Source organism: Chiloscyllium punctatum, chromosome 10, assembly GCF_047496795.1.
Source record: "Chiloscyllium punctatum isolate Juve2018m chromosome 10, sChiPun1.3, whole genome shotgun sequence".
In the NCBI taxonomy this organism is placed as follows: domain Eukaryota; kingdom Metazoa; phylum Chordata; class Chondrichthyes; order Orectolobiformes; family Hemiscylliidae; genus Chiloscyllium; species Chiloscyllium punctatum.
Genome location: NC_092748.1, coordinates 28,947,718 through 28,971,082, shown reverse-complemented (window position 1 = coordinate 28,971,082; position 23,365 = coordinate 28,947,718). Strand labels below are relative to the sequence as shown.

Below are 23,365 nucleotides of genomic sequence, written 5' to 3'. Positions count from 1 at the left end.
CAACTGCTATTGATCTGGTCTCAAATTCAAGTTTCACCACCAAAGTTGATCCTTTTTTTTGTACAAAGATGGAATATTTACAATTCTTCAGTGCTCTAGTACCAGTCTTGAATCTAAGGAAGATTGGAAAATAGTGATCAGCTCCTCCCAAATCTCTACTCTCATTTCCGTTAGTATTCTCATATGGTCCAATGCTATATTTACTTTATAAACAGAGAACCTGTCCAATTACTCTCATTATCAATGTTTATATCCTTTTAGTATCTGAGCTGCCTCCTCATTCAACATGACGTGGACAGTATCATCTTCCCTGGTAAAGACACACACAAGATATTCAATTAATACCTCAGCTATGCCTTCTGTATCTGTGCACAAATCTCCTTTTTGGTTCCTAATTGACTGTACTTTTTGTTTAAACCACTCTTTTAATATTTATATGCCCAAAGTCATCTTTTCAATTCTCTTCAATATTAGCTGACAGTTTCTTCTCATACTCTCTCTTTACTTCTCTTATTTGTTTTGTCAAGTGCCCTCTGAACCTTCTATATGCAGTCCTGGCTTTCAACCTTTCTTTCCAAATGACTAGCTGAGTTCTACTGTCCTTACCTACTGAAATTTCCTTCCCAGTAATTAATTATTCTTACTCTGAACTGTCCTTTGTCCTTTACCACAGCCAGCCTAAACCTTATGACACAATGCAGACTGCCCAACTCTGGGGGCCCCCTTGGCTCATAAGCCTCATTCCTGATGAAGGGCTTATGCCCAAAACATCGATTCTCCTGCCCCTTGGATGCTGCCTGGCTGGCTGGCTGTATTTTTCCAGCACCACGTTCTTCGACTCTGCTCCATCAATATTCCAGTACTGACACTTGATCCACTTGGCTTATCTCATTTCCAAGATCTAGGTGCCTGCTTTCCCATTGTAACTGGAAAAATATTGCCGTAGAAAAGTTCGCCTGAAAAAATTCTAGGAAGTTCTGCTCCACTCAACCTTTACACTACAATTATTCCAGTCTATATTCAGATATAGAAAGTGCCCATTACATGATAGCATTTTCACCTTTTGAGTCAAAGAGACTCGAGCACAAGAAAATTAAGGCTGAGATTGCAATGCAGCCCTGAGGGAGTGCAACAACAGTGGAGGTGCTGCCTTTGGAATGAGACATTAAACTGCTGTTGCATTTCCCCTCTCAGTTAGATAGCAAAGGTCCCATTGTACCTTAGTCAAGACTTACTCCTCAAACAACATGACTCAAAGTTTATCTGGACATTTGTCATTTTATTGTTGATAGGAGCTTGCTGTATGCAAATTGGTTGCTACATTTCCTATATCACAATAGTGACTACACTTCAAAAATAAGTTACCATCACAAAGTGCTTTGGGATGTTCAGAGGCCAGGAAAGGTGCCATATAAATGCAAGCTTTTGTTTCTTGAAATTTGTTTCTGTAAATTACAACAAGTTTAACTAGCCCCTGGGACCATCTCTCCCACAAGCTTGCACATCACAGTTTTAAGGACTTAGCCACTTCTAAATGGATGGACATTGTTGGTCTGCAAGAAATTCTCTGCAATCTGGGGTTCGAAGCTGACACACTCTGCAGTGACATTTATATGGCACCTTTCCTGGCCTCTGAACATCCCAAAGCACTTTGTGATGGTAACTTATTTTTGAAGTTATCCAAGGAACATTTGTTGCAGTTACCATGACAGGAATGGATTGTGACATACAGCAAAAAGTAAAATAATTCAACAGAAGAAATTCAACAGAAGAAAATAGGCAGGAGAAGGTCTTCTGGAAAAGGAAGCAAAAACTAACAGTACAAAAGGTACAATGTGCTTGTGATACGAATAATCTTGTTGAGTGTCATGATCAATGTTGCCACTGAATGTACTCTACATGGAATATTAATGAATAGCAAATGTGAATTTTGGAGAACACTTTAATTGCTCAGCATCAATGGCTTAGAAGTGGACTTTATGGTCAACCGGAATCTTGAAAGTCATCCAAGGGATATCGTGTTTGATTTTTCTTTTGTACACGTGAAATGCATTTACATTTTTACTTACACCAAAGTCTTTGTTGTATTACAGAACTGTTGCATCTGGATTACTCCCAAGTTGGAGTCTGGTGTATGCCAGGAACACAGATTGGCTGAATGATTAAATTGGATTATTCTGTAAATGCCAGGGATGTGTTAGACATTTCTACATAAATTCTACATAAATAGAGTGCAGGTCTGCTCATCCACGGACCTTTGGTCATTTATATTATGGATGTCAGAATGCACAACAACACAAACAGAAGTATAATGCAAAAGCAAATTTGAATTAAGTTCAAATTTTAAGCAGTCAAATTTTAACTGTGGCTTTCCTCCAAATTTAACACAGATACACTGTGGTGGTGTTAAGACTAACTAGAAATTGCATTTTAATTCTGGGATGGAAAATATCTCAGTGGAGCTGGTTGCTAATTAATGAGGTTCAATATTGTTGATATTTATTATTTTATCATTTTATTACAAAGGCAGGAACCACCCAGTGGCCAGTTTCTGTAAATGCAGAACAATTTGTTAAAATGATTTCATGCTTTCATCCTCAATTTGCAAGTTAGAACATTGCATGTGATTAATTTCAAACAAAAAGCCTCAATTTTCAGTCATCCTCAAAAGTAACTGGTACGACACTCAAGTTGGTGGCCTGTCCACATCCTGACTTCTGCACTTCCTCCTCACACCAACCGCTACATGCATCACTTCTCCTTTCAATTATTCAACCCATTCCGTCTTTTTACTCACTCCATCATTACTATGCGCATTTTCAACAGAACATGGCAACCTCTTGAACAAATGATGAGGGGACAGAAGTTCCCTCAACAGTAACTCATTTCCCTCCTCAAACCTCACTTTTCACTTCTCCCACAAGAAACTTGCTTAGCTTTCAAAATCCAACTGATTATACAATCAGTCAGGGCAGATAACCTATTTGATTGATAAATTGAATCACCTGTCTGATTGGTAAACTATCAGTATTGATCACCCATTTGATTAGAAATCCGACGGAGTGGATCATCCTTTGGTTTTGATCGCATTGTTTTCACGTTAGCACTGGCAAAGTTTCACTGAACCGATTTAGAGATTGCAATTTTAAAAAAGTATAAAATAGCCATTCTGCTCAATTTTGCAAGAGTATTAGCTGTATTAGTTTTTACTACTTGCTGCACTGGCAAGGTATCATCATTTCTTAACAGGTTCAAATTTCTACAGGCTTATTCCTCACATAGGGCCTTCTGATAGAAGAATAAAAATAAAAATATCTTTAATATTAACAAGGCCAAGCCACACCATAATGCTGCCTCCAGGATAATGTATATTGTAGATAATTGGTAAGGAAAAGTGTCCCACTGACCTCATGGCTTCCAATGAAATGTTCTTAACTGGATTGTTTGTTTAAAAAAATAGTGAAACTGTGTTGGCTAAGAAATTTTCCATATAACAACCACCCATGTCTTTGGTTCCAGGCACTTTACTAATGATTCTACTATATACACACTGTTAAGCAGTACCTGAATGGCTTCTTCGAGTCTGTAGTATTCGGACACCTTGAGGAAATCTGTCACCCGATGTGGACTATATTGACAAAGCAGGTCAAGGTACTGTTCATGGATGTCAGGATTCAGTTGCTGAAGCTCTCGATTCACCTGCACTCCATCTCTGAAAATTAAATACATGGAGTAAATGTTCAATGATAAAAATGCATGTACAACATAAAGACACACCACTGACTGTGATGAAATCCTGAGAAAAGTGCAATAAAAATAAAAACATGCTCTATGCCAAACAACACCTCTATGAGTTGAATCAAAACTTCCCTGATTCTTTTTCAAATGCATAGAAACAGAAAACAATACAGCATGTTTTTTTCTGGTGCACTGGTATCTAATTCTTTAATCAAACACAAATTTATTCAAGACTAAACAGGGAAAACATTTTTATTGAGAAATAAACAGAGCATATATATTAATGTTATGGCTTGTGTGTGATGCAACAAAAAAATTGTACTGACGGACCCGTTATTTGATGATTTTCAGATCTCTTAACATGAAGGTGGAGTGAAACTGCGTACCAGGGAACTGTCTGAATGCAAGACACCAGTCCACAGCATGATTTCATTATAAGTAAGAGTGCCAGATGTTCCTTTCCAGAAGTCATGGTCAAAACTTGATCACATTTAATTTTCATAACTTCAATTTAAATGGCAATTTCCACATCATAAAAATGTTGTCTCTGTTCCTTTTAATGCTTGCCAATCTCAATTTTCAACCAATTCAGTTTGGTGTAAAAGTAACTATTTCTCAGCTGAAGCAATAGCTGCCCAATTCTTTCCAATTACTAAAACAAAGTTCAAGAAAGTTTGTTACTAATAAACTTTCAGTGTTGACAGCTGACTATGGCCTAAGGCTGTTGTCAAGAGTTTGCTTCCTTCATCATATATGGCTGACTGACGGATAGCTATAACAAGGAACTGAACACTTGAGATTCCAACATTTTGATGATTTGATATTAATGAGGAGTTTTATTATATACATCTTGCAGTCTTTTGCAATCTCTGTCAAATTTTAGGGCCTTGTATTTCGACTTCACACATTTTAAAACTCAAATTTTTAAAAAACATTTTTTTGGTTCTTTTAATCAATGTAAGGTGATGTTTCTGTCAGGATTTTAGGTCGCCATTTTGCAAATGTAGCAGGAAGGGTAAACTGAACACTTGAGATTCCAACATTTTGATGATTTGATATGTTTGGACATCATTGGAGAATTTCAACAGAATAACAGCCTTCATTACTGGAATCTGAGGGAGCACAACTGCACTTTATGTCTGTCAGGATGGTTTATTACAGAAACAATACTTCTGCTGCCAAAAAAGGAATGTTGTATTAATCAAAGTCCCTAGTGAATATAAAAGGAACTTGTGCAATTATACAACAACAGGTATTAGTTATTAGCCATAACAAAACTTGCAGCCTTTTGTTTTAAACATTGACTTATGGGATGTGGGCATCACTGGCTAGCTGGTCACTGACCACTGGCTGGTCCCTCGTTGCCCTGGAGAAGATGGTGGGGAGTTTCCTTCTTGAACCCCTGCAGTCTGTGCTGTGGGTTGACTCACAAAACCCTTCGTGAGAATTCCACTATTTTGACTCAGCAGCAGTGAAGGAATGGTGATATATTCCAAGTGAAAATGCTGAGTGGCTTGGAAGGGAACTTGCAGGTGATGGTGTTCCCTGGCATCTGTTGCCCTTGTCCTTCTGGTGGGTATGAATAGTGTTGTCTAAGGATTTTTAGTGAATTTCTGCTGTGCATCATGTAGATAGTACACGCTAGCATTGATGAAATACCTGAAGATGGTTGGGCCAAGGACACTACCCTGAAGAACTCTTGTACAGGTGTCCTGGAGCTGAGATGACTGACCTCCAGCATTGATAACCACCTTCCTATGTGTCAGGTATGACTCCAACCACCAGAGAGTTTGACCCCTGAAACCCAGTGATTGCAGTTTTTCTAGGACTCCTTGATGGCACGCTTGGTCAAATAGAATATTGATGTCAAGGGCTGTCACTCTCATCTCACCTCTGAAATTCAGCTTGTGTCCATGTTTGAACCAAGGCTGTAATGACGTCAGCAGCGGGATGGCCCTGGCAGAACCCAAACTGAGCGTCACTAAGCAGGTTATTGTTGAACAAGTCCTGTTTGATAGCACTGTTGGTAACACCTTCCATTACCGTCCTGATGATTGGGGGTTGACTGATGGGTAGTAACTAGCTGCATTTAATTTGTCCTCCTTGTGTACAGGACATATCTGGGAAATTTTCCACAGTCAGATAGATAGCAGTGTTGAAACTGTACTGGAACAGCTTGGCTGGGAGAGTGGCAAGATCTGTAGCACAAGACTTAAGTACTATTGCCGGAATGTTATTAGGAGGATACAATATCTCCTACCGTTTGTTGATATCATGTGGAGTGAATCGAATTGGCTGGAGGACTGGTATCTGAAAGGCTGGGGAGCACTGGAGGAGGCCAAGATGGATCATCCACTTAGCACTTCTGACTGAAGATTGCTGCACAAGCTTTAGCCATTCTAGCTTAAATCTCCAATCCTAGCCTTTTTCATTGGCATGTATTAAATAGTATAGTGGACTAAAACAACAATTGCAGCAGATATCACCAGCTTACGTGGAGGTGTAGGTTAGAATCAATAATGTATGAGTTCATCATCTATGCATATTTTACCCATTATCCTTTATAGAATTACTAGTTTTCATTAATTATTCTTGTTTAACTGCAAACCTCAATTTGAAAATATGGATTAGTTCAACAGCCTATTTGCCTGTGAATCCCCACGCATCAGTCAGACAGCTTTCTGCCAAATTATGTACCATAGGCAGCTGTAAGCACAACTTTTATTAAGCATCTGTCTAGGCTATAAAATGCCAGGAACCAATGTAATTAATTTAATAACAGTAATGTTTCTTATCCTGATAGATTTTTGGACATTCCCAATAACTGTGTTTACCCATTTTAACGAAAATAAACTCTCGCGCATTATATTAGACAGGATGATATAATAAAGCTTTTATTACTGATGAAGGGCTTTTGCCCGAAACGTCAATTTCGAAGCTACTTGGATGCTGCCTGAACTGCTGTGCTCTTCCAGCACCACTAATCCAGAATGATATAATATGTGCAGCCACACTGTATCATCAATGCAATCCTGCTCCAGTTTACTTCCATCTCATCATTATATCTTTGCATTCTACTCTCTCTTATGTTTATACAGGTTCCCTTTAAATGCATCAATGATATTCACCTCCGCTACTAAATATGGTAGCGAGTTCCACATTCCAACTACTCTTTATTTAAAGGAGTTTCTGCAATTTTTGAGAAGGTATGTAGCTCAGGTTGATGATAAGTATATAAGTTAACTCGCTGGGCTCAAAGGTTTGTTTTCAGATGTTTCGTCACCATGACTAGGTAACATAATCAGTGAGAGTCTCCAGTGAAGCGCTGGTGGTATGTCCCGCCTCTCTATTTATAGATCTTGGTTTCTTAAGGTGGGTGATGTCACTTCTGGTTCTTTTTTCAAGGGGAGGTAGATAGGATCTAAATCGACGTGTTTATTGATGGACTTCTGGTTAGAATGTCATGCCTCTAAGAATTCTCGTGCGTGTCTTTGTTTCACTTGTCCTAGGATGTGGGTGTTGTCCCAGTCAAAGTGGTGCCCTTCTTTGTCTGTATGTATAGAAACTAGTGATAGTTGATCGTGTCTATTGGTGGCTAGTTGGGTTCATGTATCTCTTGAATTTCAAATTGAATTTATTGCAGACTATATTTGCTATGCGCCTTCTGACATTCTCCAGAAATTTGATTGCTCTCCTATTTTTCATATCTTTCCTAGGATGTGGACTTCACCAGCAAGGCTAGCTTTTCATGCTTGTCCTTCATCTCCCTTGAGCTAGGTGACTTTTTTGGCCATTTCAAAGGGCAGTTTAGAGTTAACCGCAGTGATATGGGTCTCGAGTCACATGTGGGCAGATTAGCATCAGGTTAGCATGTGTGCAGGGTTTAAGTTCAAGGCAGACTAGGTATGAAGCAAAAAGGAAGGATAACTTACAGGACATATTACTAGAGATGCTGTAAATCATGAGGATAAGAAAATTGGCATGAAGGCGCTTTACCTGAATGCTCATAGTATTCGGAACAAAGCAGATGAATTAACAGCACCAAATCATCGTGAATGGTTATGATGTGGTAGGCATCACAAAGATGTGGTTGGAAGTGGTTCAGGACTAACAGTTAAACATCCAAGGATTTACAACTTATCGAAAAGACAGGGAGGTGGGCAGAGGGGGCAGGCTTGCCTTGTTAGTTAAGAATGAAATTAAATCAATGGCACTGAATGACATCGGGTCAGATGATATGGAGTCTGTGTGGATGGTCTTGAGGAACCACAAAGGCAAAAAACCCAGCAGTGGTCAGGATAGGGGCGCAAGATGTACCAGGAAATTGATAGGGCATGTCAGAAAGGCAAGGTCATGGTGATCATGGGGGACTTCAATATGCAAATGGACTGGGTGAATAATGTTGCTGGTGGATCCAAAGAAAGGGAATTCATGGAATGCTTACAGGATGGCTTTTTGGGACAGCTTGTAATGGAGCCCACAAGGGAGAAGGCTATTCTGGACTTAGTGCTACATATTGAAACAGACTTTATAAAAGATTTTAAAGTAAGGGAACACTTGGGAGGCAGCGATCATAATATGGTAGAGATCAGTCAGCAGTTTGAAAGACAGAAGACAAAATCAGAGGCAGTGGTGTTACAGTTAAATAAAGGAAATGATAGAGGCATGAAAGAGGAACTGACAAAGATTGACTGAAAGCAGATCCTAGTGGGGAAGACAGTAGAGAACAATGGCAAGAGTTTCTGGGTGACATTAAGGACACAGTACAAAGGTTCATCCCAAAGAAAAGAAAGATTATCTGAGTGGGGGGGAGAAATTAAACAGCCATGGCTGACAAAGCAAGTCAAGAAATGTATCATCGAAAAAAAGAGACAGCCTTTAAAGTGGCCAAGACCACTGGGAAATCAGAAGATTGGGAAGACTACAAAACAAACACAGGATAACAGAGAGAAATATGAAGTTAAGTTAGCCAGTAATATTAGAAATGATAGTAAAAGTTTCTTTCAATACATAAGAAACAAACGAGAGGCAAAAGTAGAAATTGGGCCACTCCAAATTGATGGAGGAAGGCTAGTGATAGGAGATGAGGAAATAGCTGAAGAACTTAATACGTACTTTGTGTCAGTCTTCACAGTGGAAGACATGAGTAATATCCCAAAAAGTAAGGAGAGTCGGGGCAGAGTTGAGTATGGTAGCCATTACAAAAGAGAAAGTGCTAGAAAAGCAAGAAAGTCTAAAAATTGACAAATCTCCTAGCCTGGATGGGCTACATCCTAGAGTTCTGAGAGAGGTGGCTGAAGAAATCAGCGTTGATTGTAATCTTTCAAAAGTCACTGGAGTCAGGGAAAGTCCCAGATGATTGGAAACTGTTGTAACCCTCTCGTTCAAGAAAGGATTAAGACAAAAGATGGAAAATTATAAGCAGACTAGCCTGACCTCGGATGGAGGTAAAATTCTAGAATCCATCGTTAAGGATGAGATTTCTAAATTCTTGGAAGGGTACAGTCGGATTAGAACAAGTCAGCATGGAGTTAGTAAGGGGAGGTCATGCCTGACGAACCTGTTAGAATTCTTTAAAGAGGTAAGAAGTAGGTTAGACCAAAGAAACCCAGTGGATGTTATCTACCAAGTCTTCCAAAAGGCCTTTGAGAAGGTGCCTCACGAAAGGCTGTTGAGTAAGGTGAGGGCCAATGGTGTTTGAGGTGAGCTACTGGTGTGGATTGAGGATTGGTTGTCTGATAGAAGGCAGAGAGTTGGGATAAAAGGTTCTTTTTCTGAATGTCAGCTAGTGACAAGCGGCGTCCCACAGGGTTCAGTGTTCGGGCCGCAGCTGTTCACTTTGTATATAAATGATTGAAGGATAATGATAATGGATGAAGGGACTGGGGGCATTCTGGCGAAGTTTGCCAATGATACAAAGTTATGCAGTCAGGCAGGCAGTTCTAAGGAGGTGGAGAGGCTGCAGAAAGATTTAGACAGTTTAGGAGAGTGGTCCAAGAAAGGGCTCATGAAATTCAAGGTGAGCAAATGCGAGATCTTGCACTTTGGAAGAAAAGAATACAGGCATGGACTATTTTCTAAATGGTGAGAAAATTCATAAAGCCAAAGTACATAGGGATCTGGGAGTGCTAGTCCAGGATTCTCTAAAGGCTGGCTTGCAGGTTGAGTCAGTGGTTAAGAAAGCAAATATAATATTGTCATTTACCTCAACAGGGTTGGAACAGATAAAAGCAGCGATGTGCTACTGAAACTTTAGAGCTCTGGTTAGACCCTATTTAGAATACTGTGTCCAATTTTGGGCCCCACACCTCAGACAGGACATATTGGCACTGGAGTGTATCCAGCAGAGATTCACATGGATGATCCCTGGAATGGTAGGCCTAACATACAACGAACGGTTGAGGATCCGGGGATTGTAGTAATTAGAGTTTAGAAGGTTGAGGGGAGATCTAATAGAAATTTACAAGGGTGGACGCCCTTCAGTAAGATTAGGCTGGTCTGATTATGGCCATAACTCCGCTTTCCTATGTTTCCCTCATAACCCTCAACTCTTCTGTAGACCAAGAATCTAGCTTAGCTATTCAATTACCCGATCACCACTGCTCTCTGGGATAAAGAATCCTAAAGCTAACGACACAGAGAAAATTCTTCCTCATCTCTGCCTCAAAGAGGTGACCTCTAATTTTTAACCTATGCCCCCAGTTCTTGATATCCAAATGAGGGGAAGTGTCTTCTCAGCATCTATCTTGCTAAACCCACTCAGAAGCTTGTATGTTTCAATACAACTACCTATCATTCCTATAAATTCCAGGATCCGCTCAATCTGCTCAAGCTTTCCACATAAGACAAATATTTCATACCAGGAATAAACTTAGCGAACCTTGTCTGAACTAGTCCTAATGTAATTTTATGCCGTCTCGAAGGAGAAAAACAAACTGTACACAAATCTGATCAGCTGTGGTATCCTATTACTGGCTAGCTTGTTCTTTAGTGTAATATTTCCTCTGAATTCAATTGATCATGTTCTACATATTTCCCATTGATGCTTTTATCTTTGTCAGTAGTTGCATCCAATTTATCGTCTCTAGCTCCATTCACACCATCTCACAGTTAGCTTAATTCCAATTAAATATCAGTCTTTGACTGTATTTATAACTACATAGAAGAAAGTGAGGACTCTGCATTTATAACTATCAATCATGATATTAAACCTTATTTTGTTGTGATTACTATTGTCTCTATGGCCCCTCAATTTAATTTATTTACTTAATTTGTTTTTCAGCAATAGATCCAACAATCAACAGTATATTTAAAAAGTACAAAAGCAGCAATGGCAATGCCATTATGGAAATAACATAGTACATACTTTTAAAATTTGACTGAATTTTGAGGAAATAAATACATTTGCATTATCAAAGTGTCATATATGATCTCTGTTTTTTTTCTAGTCTCTATGCAGCATGTGAAGAATTAATGGGTAAATTTGATATATTTGAAGTTTTCTGATCTAATAATTCAAGACATTATTCAAAATTGTCTGGACAGCTGCCTTAATTATCAATCTCAGTACGTTATAGAACTTTTCTTGTACAAGTCAATATATGGAGAATTATAATATTTTAGTATTTTCAGAATTGTAGGGGTAATTTCTTTGGTAGTTTAAGAACAGTTTTCAGCAAAAATGCCTGCAAGCAAATTTAAAAGTCACAAAGATTACAGTTGTAGATCATCCTTGGAACTAGCAAAAAAAAACAGCATGCTGTAGTAGATGGAGGTATTCATTTAGCCACCGCCTGCTAGAAGCAACAGCTTTTAGACATGTAAAGGAACTAAATCTATGCCAGTTCTATCTCAGAAACGTCACTTTGAACAATGTAACAAATTATGATCTTGAAGTAATAACCAGGAAAAAATGTTTAAAGTTATAGCAGCACAATGAGAAGCCCATTCCATTCACGATCAGGAAGAACAGGGTTGATCCAATGAAAAACCATGAATTTTACTTATTATCCCAAATCTGTCCAAGTAATTTTTTTTTGAAGAAGCCCATAGCACACCTCCAGAAATGTCTATCTATCTGGGTCTCATGTTATCCATTATAAAAATAGAAACAAGTAGTTCCTCAAATATAACGCCAGAATTCAAGATCTTGCTGAACAGAACACATGGTGTTTCTCATTTCTTAACAAAACTAAATTTTCTTTAAGCTCAATATATCACTGAATGGACAACACGTGCAGTTTAACAATTTCTTGTGCGTATTGTTCTTGCTCAAATTTCTGTGATATTCTCAATCCTTTACTGCATACACTTCCCTCCTTTGCAAGAACATTGATTTTAAAAAATAGGTAACGGTCAAATTCTTACAGGGGTCTGAGAATTGTGGGCCACATTGAGATGAGTGGCAGAATCAGTGAACTAAGTGTAAGGAGGTCCATCTCAATGTGAAGATCATCTCGTTCCATCTTTTATGGCTTTTGTCATGATGTTGTGGTGTCAGTGTTGGACTCGGGTGGACAAAGTCAGAAACCGCACAACATCAGGTTATAGTCCAACAGGTTTATTTGAAATTACACAAGCTTTTGCAGCACTGCTCGGAGCAGCACTTCGAAAGCTTGTGATTTCAAATAAACCTGTTGGACTATAATCTGGTGTCATCTGACTTCTGAATTCTATGCTTTTTACAAGGAGAGTGGCGAGATTCTTGCTAGTAAAGGAGCAGGTGCCAACTGATGCTTATTATTACTTATCAAACACCTTGTTAATGCCACAACTTTCCACATGAATATTCAGACTCCCAACTTACTAAACTTTCCAAACAAGCTAGATGGTCAGGAAAACGTGACAAGGAAACCACAGCATTGTATCTACCAGAGTGAGTTCATACCTTGCTCTGATAAATCTCCATGTTGGACAATGAAGAAGGTCCATGAGCACTAGCTGCTAGCATCCTTTACCAACTGACACGGACTTCCAGCATTTGCCAACCCTCGCAACCATCTGGGCACCTCCCATTCACTAGTATGGCATTCACAAGGCACAGATGTGTAGAGCAACTAGAAGTGAAAGGCTGTAACAGGCACACTTTAGCTGTACAAACAGGAACCCAGCTCACAGATCTCAGGGCTGCACAGTTGCCCTTTTACTGCTCACCCACTCAGCACACATCTGCATATTCCCACCATCCACACCTTGCCTTGCAATGCTGTGCCCTGCCTGCAGCTGCATTGGTACTTCAGCCAGTGTCAAAGGTTGTCATCATTGCCATTGAAGTGCAGACACACAAAGAGTGCTTATTATGTCTGTCAGCATTCAGCTATCTAGGACTGAGGGAACATGCACATACAACTTATTGAATACCACAACGACACAGCCTGTGCTGAAAACACACTGCACATTCATTCAACCAAAGGGCCACATCAGAAACTGGTGGTGACTAGCCTTCAAAGGGAAGGAGGCTGGGACCTTGTCTGTCAAAAGCCCCCAGTATCATCAGTCAAGGGAACAGTCTGAACACAGCGCAAGTTGTCAGGGGATTTATTTCTTGTTAGTTAGGGAGTTATGAACACAGTTTTCAGTAGTCTATTAAAAATCACACAACACCAGGTTATAGTCCAACAGGTTTAATTGGAAGCTCACTAACTTTCGGAGCGTCGCTCCTTCATCAGGTAGTAGTGGAGGGCTCAATCCTAACACACAGAATTTATAGCAAAAATTTACAGTGTGATGTAACTGAAGTTATACATTGAAAAATTGATTGTCTGTTGAGTCTTTCATCTGTTTGAATACCATGATAGCTTCACTTCCTTCATGTGTAAATCACAAAACTATTTTTTTTAAAGGTTGCATGCTCAGATTAGCTGTTAACAATGGTGATAGCTAGACAATATGTTGAAGCTACTTGGATGCTGCCTGAACTGCTGTGCTCTTCCAGCACCACTAATCCAGAATCTGGTTTCCAGCATCTGCAGTCATTGTTTTTACCAATATGTTGAAGGTGTTGGCCCTCTGTGTTCTCTGTCTATGCCATGATGTTTAGATTGATTCTAATCTTAAAAGTGTGATAACAGAGTTTTACATAAATGCATGTAGTTTTTGAGCAAAGTACAATGTAACACATTCACCCCACAAAATATATGTGTGCATGTGGGTCTTTGTCTGTCTGTGTGTGTCTGTCTGTCTGGGTTGGGGGTTGTGAGTGTGAGAAAATGTGCATGTGTGTGTGTAGTGAGTGTAGAATGTCTTAAGTCTGTGAGGGGGTGCATGTGAGAGTGTGGGAGTGCGTGTCTGTAAGGGTGTGTGTGGGCGTCTATGTGTACCTGTGTCCGTGTGTATGTGAGAGTGTGTGTGTCCGTGTGTGCGAGTGTGTGTGTGTGAGAGTGTGTATAGTGTAATGGTGATCACCTGTAATGTAACATGAACCCAAGGTCCCGGTTGAGGCCCTCCCTATGGGTACTGAACTTAGCTATCAGCCTCTGCTCGGCCACTTTTTGCTGCTGCCTGTCCCGAAGTCCACCTTGGAGGATGGTCACCTGAAGATCCGAGGTCGAATGTCCTGTCCATATACACAGACGCGCACACAGATACCCACGTACACACTCACACAAATTCTCCTCCCCCCCCACCCCAAAGACTTAAGAGGCTCTACACTCACTACACACACACACACACACACACACACACACACACACACACACACAAACACATTCAACCTCGGACCTTCGGGTGACCATCCTCCAAGGTGGACTTCGGGACAGGCAGCAGCGAAAAGTGGCCGAGCAGAGGCTGATAGCCAAGTTCGGTACCCATAGGGAGGGCCTCAACCGGGACCTTGGGTTCATGTCACATTACAGGTGATCACCATTGCACTATATACACATATACACACACACACAGACTTAAGACACTCTACACTCACTACACACACACATACACTTTCTCACACTCAACCTCCAACCCAGACAGACACACACACAGACAGACAAAGACCCACATGCACACATATATTTTGTGGGGTGAATTTGTATTTGTAGGGTTACATTGTACTTTGCTCAAAAACTGCATGAATTCATGTAAAACTTTGTTATTTCACTTTTAAGATTAGAATCAATCTAAACACCATGGCATAGACAGAGAACACGGGGGCTAACACCTTCAACATATTGTCTAGCTATCACCCATTGTTAACAGCTAACCTGAGAATGCAACTTTTAAAAAAAAAAGTTTTATAATTTACACATGAAAGAAGTGAAACTATCATGGTATTCAAACAGATGAAAGACTCAACAGACAATCAATTTTTCAATGTATAATTTCAGTTACATCACACTGTAAAGTTTTGCTATAAATTCTGTGTGTTAGGATTGAGCCCATCTGATGCTCCGAAAGTTAGTGTGCTTCCAATTAAACCTGTTGGACTATAACCTGGTGTTGTGCGATTTTTAACTTTGTACATCCCAGTCCAACACCGGCATCTCAAAATTCAGTAGTCTAGTCAGTCAAAACATTGAGTATAAGAGTTGGGATGTCATGTTGCAGCTGAACAGGATATTGGTGAGGCCAGTTTTGGAATACAGTGTTCAATTCTGGTCACCCTTCCACAGAGAGGATGTTGTTAAACCTGAGAGGGTGCAGAAAGGATTTTACAAGGATGTTGCCAGGACTGGAGGGTTTGAGCCCCAAGGAGAGGCTGAAAAGGCTGGGGCTTTTACCCCTGGAGTGTCACAGACTGAGGGGTGACCACCTAGAGATATATAAAATCATGAGGGGTGTGGATAAAGTGAATAGCCAAGATCTTTTTCCTAGGATGGAGAAGTTCAAAATGAGAGTATATAGGTTTAAGGGTGAGATGGGAAAGGTTTAAGAGGGATCTAAGGGCAACCTTTTCATGCAAACAGTGGTGTGTGTATGGAATTAGCTGCCAGAGGAAGTGGTTGAGGCTGGTACAACGACAACATTTAAAAAGGCATCTGGATGGGTATGTGAATAGGAAAAAGGTTTAGAGGGATATGGGCCAAATGCTGGGAAATCGGACTGAATTAGATTGGGATGTGTGGTCAGCACAGTAGGTTGGACAGATGGGTCTGTTTCTGTGCTGTATGACATTATTTCTAGTGTCTGTTCATCAACATTTGTCAGATGTCTGGGGAAAATGCTATTTCCCACAGTCCACATGGCATAGTTCAGGAGGGTGCAATAGGGGCAGCAGGGTGAGGTCCGTAATAAAAGTGGTGGGGAAGTCAATACTGAGTCACACACATCTATTGGATGAATTAAATACAAAATGCCTCAACCAGGGCTGTGGTGGAGCAGACAATAAGGTCACTGATGATGTGTATCCAATGCTTGAACTGGTTTTGGGTCTGGGGGATGGGGTGGGTGTGATGGGGTGTAGTCTTCCAGTATATTCTGGACAAAGTGTGCCACATCATGCCGTGATCTGCACTAGTGGAGCAGTCAGCAAGGTAATGTCCTAGATACACATCCTTGCTCCAAATCCCTTGATATACTGAACATATATCTATTAAGCTTATTCTTAAAAGTGCTTGCCCACTAAACATCCACAGCTTGATGCAGAAATCTGTCCCAGTAAGGACAGCATTTCAGAAAACTGAAATATATTTGACCACGGGAACCTAGATCTCACATAACCTCCAGAGGCATACATTTCCAAAAGTGGCAATCTCTGACAAGATCTCGAGCTCACGTGTTAGTCTAAGAGGTGTTTAGAAGAATACTGAAATCCTGAAGAAAATCCTATTCGAAAGATTAACTCAGACACCTTGATAACTGGATAAACTTGCAGAGCTATGAGCAGTTGTAAAGGTGGAGAGTACACTTAAGAGGCATAACATGAAGACGATAGGACACAAAGAATGAAGAAAATCCTAACAAAATGGTTAATCAAGATCAGAAGAAATTTGAAGTCTACACTTCAATTTAATAAGATCATGGCTGCTTTGATTGTGGCCTTCATTTCGCTTTACTACCTGACCAACACCACCACTTGCACACTGTGCTCTCAATTATTACCATCTCCTTGACACTCACATCCCTTATTAATCAAAAATCTTTCTAAACCAGCCTTAACATACTCGATAACCCAGAATCTGTGGCTCTATGAGGTAGCGAATTCCATACATAAATGGCCACCAGAAGAAATTCTTCCTCATTTTAATTTCAAATAGGAGATCCCTTATTTAAAACTGTGCCCTTTATCAACTACCATCATGGATTTAATCATTAGCTACAGGCAAACCAAACTTTTGAAGACAATTGAATAAAACTGGAAAAGCCTGTGGACATTATTCATGTGGTCTGCACCAGCTTTGACAAAGGGTCGGTTAGACTCGAAACGTCAGCTCTTTTCTCTCCTTACAGATGCTGCCAGACCTGATGAGATTTTCCAGCATTTTCTCTTTTGGTTTCAGATTCCAGCATCTGCAATAATTTGCTTTTATTTATGTAAAAGGCTATGTTGATTCAACCTCAAAGTCATGTCCTATCCACAGCCACACTTCAGTTCTTTACCCTCTGATATTGGCAGCAATCCTGACTGCTACCCACACACTGGGTTTGCAAAATGCAGTGTTGCTTTTTAAAAGCTCAAATAAAGCATGGTTCTAGGCATTATAATCTCAGTTGACATTCTGCAAAATAACCTTTTGAGTTTTTCATTTTAACTTCTAAAGGTCAACAACACTGCTACTCTGACAGCACAGTACATATTTTCATAGGTTTGGTACCAGCCAGATAAGCCAAAATCCCAGTGCAATTATCTTCCGCCAACCAGTGTTGTTCATATTAAGATCTGAACTGAGTGGGGGGAAATGTTCTGTGAAACAGAGCCAACAGCATTTATTTCTATTGCCTGCAAGCTGCATGATTTCTTGAATTCTGCAATTATAATGTTTGCTGTAATTTGTAAATAAAAGCCTATTGCGACCATCTAAGTTCTCAAAAGGAATGCTCATTATCTGAACTGCCTCCCTTGTCTTGCATTCAGAAAACCTGAAACCCATTTCACACTCCAGATACAAAGATAACTATATCCTTTTATCTTCACTGAACTTTCATGCATGCAAAATAAGCTGATGGAAGTCAAAGAAAATAGTCCCTTACAGAAGTTCAATCAATCCAAGGGTGCACAATTGCAGGACAGTTACCACAGTCCATGAACTAGTTCAGATATTCAGATACTTCAGTGGGACCAGGAAGAAACAGTTGGATTTTCGCCTTGTAACTCAGACTTCACAATGCACTCAGCAATTGGCTGAGAATGAACAGCAGCAGACAGCCCAGAAAGGGGCATCCAAATTCCGGCAGCTAGATGCAGATGCTATCGCCCTGGGGCATTAAATCACAACTGAGAATGTACATTCTACTGTGAGATCTTCCAAGCACACTGATCACAATTTCAGGGAGATTGGAGAGGTGAATTACAAGCACAAGATAGTTAGAATCACAGAATGCTTACAGCAGAGAGAATTCAGTCAATTGAATCCATGCTGAGACTATGCAAGAGCAATTCACAAAGTGACCATGCTGCCCTGCAAATATTTTATATTCTGATAACAATCCAATGTCTTTTTGACAGCCAAAATTAAATCTGCCTCCATCCCCAAAACTGCATTCCAGCCTCAGAAACATTCTCGACTTGAAAAGATTTTCTCTTATTTTGCTGTTGCTTCTTTAGCTAATAACCTTAAATGTTTGCCCGCTGGTCCTTGATTTTTCCATCAATGGGAACAATCCAGATCACTCATGGTTTTGAATACCTCTACCAAATCTCTTTGTGGATGTTTCTAGTCATAGCCCTTCCAATCCATCTACGTAACTACTGTCACAAAGATGTGCCTTTTTTAACAATAAAGAAATTAATGGAGTCCAAGAATACTATGCAGATATATCAAATTTGTTGGTTTCAGAATCTGAGAATTATGCAGGACAGAAGTTAAATATTAGTTCCTTTTCCCACATTACCTTCAAAAGATACTTCATCGGCTGCAATGTTTATGAAGACATCTGGTAGTTGTAGTGTTTATAAAGTTTTATTCTACAATCCCACGACTTCACATCTGCATTTGTCATGATGGTCATACTTTTGATATGGGACTTTAAAGCAAACAAGGATTAAATGTTTTCTTTTAAGGCAATTGCTCTCTACTTTGTAATGAATAACTGAAATGAACACTATAAATATAGCACAGTCTCTGTAGATTAGGTGCATAAAACCCTTGCTACCCGCTTCTCCCTCACTAAATTAGGGCTAATTGTTTGATATTGAACTCTAAAAGATGAAATCTTGTCATACAATGAGTCTCAATATTCAATAGTGGATCCAAAGTTAAATCAGGAACATGTTCTCACAGAAAATGTTCTATGGGTCTTTAATATAAACTGAACATCAAAGTGATGATATGTACTTTGCTCCAGAACTGGTACAATTACTAAAATGGCATTTACACAGCAATGCAGATAATTGCACAGCAATATCCTGTGCCAAAAAAAAGGACACATCCAACCCATCCAATGACCATCCCCATTAGTCTAACCTCAATCACTATCAAAGTGAGGGAAGGAGTTCCATCAGTGTTGTCAAACAGCACTGGCAAAGGATCACTCGTTCTCTGACAAAGAGTTTGCTTTCCATCAGCACCTTACTTCATTAAATTCTTGATCCAAACATGGACAAAAGAACTGACATGACAGTTACTGCCATTGACATCAAGGTAGCACTTAACTAAGTGTGGAGTCAAGGAGCCCAAGGCAACACTGGGGTCAATGGAAATGTGGGAGAATGCTCTCCACTGGTTGAAGTCACATATAGCCCAAGGGAAACTGATTGCAGCTTTAGCAAGTCAAACATCTCATTCCCAATATTGCAGACGCTCCTTGGGGTAGCACTCTGGATGTAATTGAGGAGGAAAGGGAATTGTTGAGCATTTGCAGAAGGAGCTAGGGCGTAATGTGGTCAGAAGACATGGAACCAGAACCTTAGTGTGTAGGGGTCTACATAAGATATACCCTCTTACCCTCTGAAATATATAATTATGTTCAATTAATTCTATTACTGTTCATTCAAGAGTCACAGCAGTGTCTACCATCTACAAGATATGCTACAGGAACTCGCCAAAGTTTCTTCAATAGCACCTTCTAAACCGAAAAAACTCTAACACTTAGAACGAGGAAGGCAATATATGCATAGTGGGACCACTATCCACAAGTTTCCCTCCAAGCCATCTTGACTCTGCATATATTGCCATTCCTCTTTACCGTCACTCAGGCAACATCTTGCAACTTGCTTGGTAACTGAAAAGGTGGGTGTACACATGGGGTGCAGCAAGTCAAGAAGGCAACCCGCCCCATTAGATTCTCAAAAGCAATTAGGAATTTGACAAAACATTCTGGCACAGCCAGTGTCATCGACAGCCTATGAACAAATGTACTAATATCTGACTGAAAGCCATAAATACAACCATAAGTTGGTAAAAAGAAATACCGAGAGGCCATATTTGCAACTTAGTAAACCATTATGTTGTCTGGTAAATCAATGCTACTGTGAATAGCACCTGATCAGATATTATTCTATTTTTAAAAACAGCTTTTGAGAGGCAAAGAACTTGAAACATTTAATCACAATTGATATAAAATATCCAAAGATTGCTACGTCGATCCTCAGCACATTTCTGAAGAGATAGGAAAAGCAGCAAATATTTTATCACAAGCTCGTTAGCTTCAACATAAGATGTAACTTTCTCTATACAGAGTTGAATGAAATGTATTGTGCTATACTCTACGCTACCTAGAAAATCTAAGCAGAATATCTCTTAATATCCTCAAGGCATTATGTTTTGAGGACCCAAGCCAAAATATTGTATGATCTTCCTGAGCTCTTTAGTAACAATTTAGCTATTTAAGCTTTTGAAACATATTCCAAGCCTACTCCTGGGGCTCTGCCATTTTTATTCCAAAATGGAGTTCTCCTTAAAGGCAGCTTAGGTGTAAAGATGCCAACTGATTAATAGAATTTTTACCATGAGAAAATGCAATTTAATTATATCGTGATTTTTTTTCTGCTTTCACCAAGCATCTTTCAGTTAATTAATGTCAGTTAAGCTTAAAGCCTTTCGGAGTGAGAGAAACAAGTGTGGCTTTTCCTTGAAGGTTGTTGAACACTTTATGATTAACCCCTCCTAATGAAAGAAATGTATACACACTTGTTCTAGCTGAAAGAAAATGAGAGAGATAAGAATTTGTACTCTTTTCAACAGAGGTCAGAAGCTTATTCCGTCATTAAGAAATGGAAACGTATTCTGTTGAGTTAACGAAGAAAAAAATGCATTACCCAATTGCCATCCAACAAGATGGCACACCACTTGATTGCCTTCATCCAGCGCAATCCAGGAATTCAAAGAACCTGCATTGCACATACACAAGTTGCAAGTGTTGGAGAGTCCTACGCCACCTCAGAGCAGCCCAGCAACCAACAATGTCAAGCCTCCGTCTGCAAATACCAATCAGGCAACAAGGCATCTCCTTTGCCTAGGGGAGGGGAAGCATTGCTGGAAAAATAGACAATAAAGAAGCAAATTTGGACTGAGCTGGTGAGCCTTCTGTGGACAGCACAATTCCAAATCGAACCTTCAGCAACCAAATGACCCAATATGCTACATAGGTTACAATAAGAGGGTAAACTGCCACAACTCCACAACCTGGTCCTGGAAGTTTATCTGTGCAGAGGGCATCTGCTATGGCATAAAGATGCAGACTCTCTCCGAGTTGACAGATAAAGCCAGCCGACTGATGCAAGACATGGTGCCCAAAACCGAGTACCAGCAAAAACAGAATCCATCAGATTCGACCTTCACATTGTCAATATTAAGAGAAAACCAGATGTCATCATGGATTCCCCAACCTGTTTATCCATGTATTATCCTTGATAGAACCTTATGCAGCCAGAATACCTCACCGAGATTTCAGAAGCGAAAACCCACAACATGTTCCTTGCTGAACTGCCCACTACATATGGAGATCACAAGCTGTGAACCTGCTCACCTGCAGAATTCTGAGACCCAGTGTGGTACCGATCTGCCTACACACACAAGTTACCAATGTGCAGCTCAACTCAACAAGGTACATCATCACACACATTCTTCTCATGACTCACCTTCACTAAATCACAGCCCTGAGCAAACTGCCACTCTCCCTACCCAGGTCAGGAGGATAAATGCAAAAGGGCAAGCTACTAGAGCAAGCCTACTCCAATCCAATCCTTACCTTATTCAAAAGCATCCTTAATCAATCAGCAGTATGTCTTCTCTCAAACCGCCCCACAATGGTTTCAAACTACCATGCTGAGGAACCATGACAGGAAGACTGATAGGATAAAAGATTGACCTGAAGCCATTCTCTATTCGAAGACCCCATGGACAGTCCATCCCATCCACTGAAGGTATCAATCCAGTAAAACCTCAGCTGAACTGCGTCGAATGCATTAACAATCTTCCTTCAATAATAAGACCTAAACTGCAAGCAGTATTTGATTTGTGCTCTCCCTTTATAAATGGAGCAAAACATTCTCACTTTTATATTCAATAAAGCATTGCATCCCATTCACTTTCTTGATGACATATTGCACATGCACACCAACATTTTGAGACGTAAACACTTTGAAAGTCAACAGTGACTTTTAATCTATTTCTGGGCTGGTCAAGGCCTCTGTGCAGCCTGCTAACATCAGTGTGTTCACCAAGAACATCCAGGTTACAGCTGATGTGCAGACCAAACTATGACTCACATTACCAAGGAATGTCCACTGATAACACTTGCAGGGAGCATTAAAGAAATCCATCTAGCCACTGATCAGGCAATTGCTCGGCTCCAACTAGGCACACAATAAATAGATAAATGCATACATACGTACATACATACATACATACATACATGGAAGAAATACTGCGTATTCATACAGCACTTATCACACTTGGAGTCCAATGTGCACCAATATTTTTAATGTGGAAAAATGCTGTTAAACATGTGACCACAATAACCAATGTTCGTCAAGCATATTTCCAAAACAGCTATAATTTCCATAACTGGTCGATCAGTTGATTTCAGTGGTTAATATCTCAGACGATCTTGTCGTTATTTTTCAAAAAGAGGACTATGATTTAGTTCCTGTTTGGTCCACCACCAGTAGGAATTTTGACTACCTAAGCTAAATGAGGACCAGCTCTCCATTGTCCAAGTACTATCAAGAGGTGTGGCTGCTGCTGGTAATGCTTCTAGGCAATCCTGGATCACCGAACCCAAGTGAGTGTAGGGGATGGAAGTCATGTAGAGAAATTAACCTGAGAAGGATAGCTCTTGGGAGCTATGGGAGCACTGAGCAAGTTCATTTAATTGCAAAGTCACCAGTGAATTCTGGCAGGCTCACAGACAGTTGTTATGGCTTTTAAATGGGTCTAATTGACTTCACTTGCCAGAAAGGGTTCCAGTGTTAGGCTCTGCCTGTTCCCATTTAAATGGAAACAGCTTTACCAACTCCAGAAAGCCAATTTGAAGTTCAGTAGGCTCAAATAAATTCGATGTGGTTTCTAGTTGTCTGAACTGGCAGCTATAGCTG

At 40.0% G+C, this 23,365-nt stretch overlaps 1 protein-coding gene across 3 annotated transcripts in view; it reads right to left on the bottom strand.

The window, feature by feature from the left end:
• The window catches only part of vps8 (VPS8 subunit of CORVET complex), a 554,976-nt gene that overhangs the window by 315,620 nt on the left and 215,991 nt on the right, over nucleotides 1–23,365 (bottom strand). For all 3 annotated transcript variants that reach the window (XM_072578743.1, XM_072578745.1, XM_072578746.1), the window contains one exon: nucleotides 3,565–3,712. In XM_072578743.1, coding sequence (XP_072434844.1) covers nucleotides 3,565–3,712 — 148 coding nt within the window. The remainder of the gene's footprint in view (nucleotides 1–3,564; nucleotides 3,713–23,365) is intronic.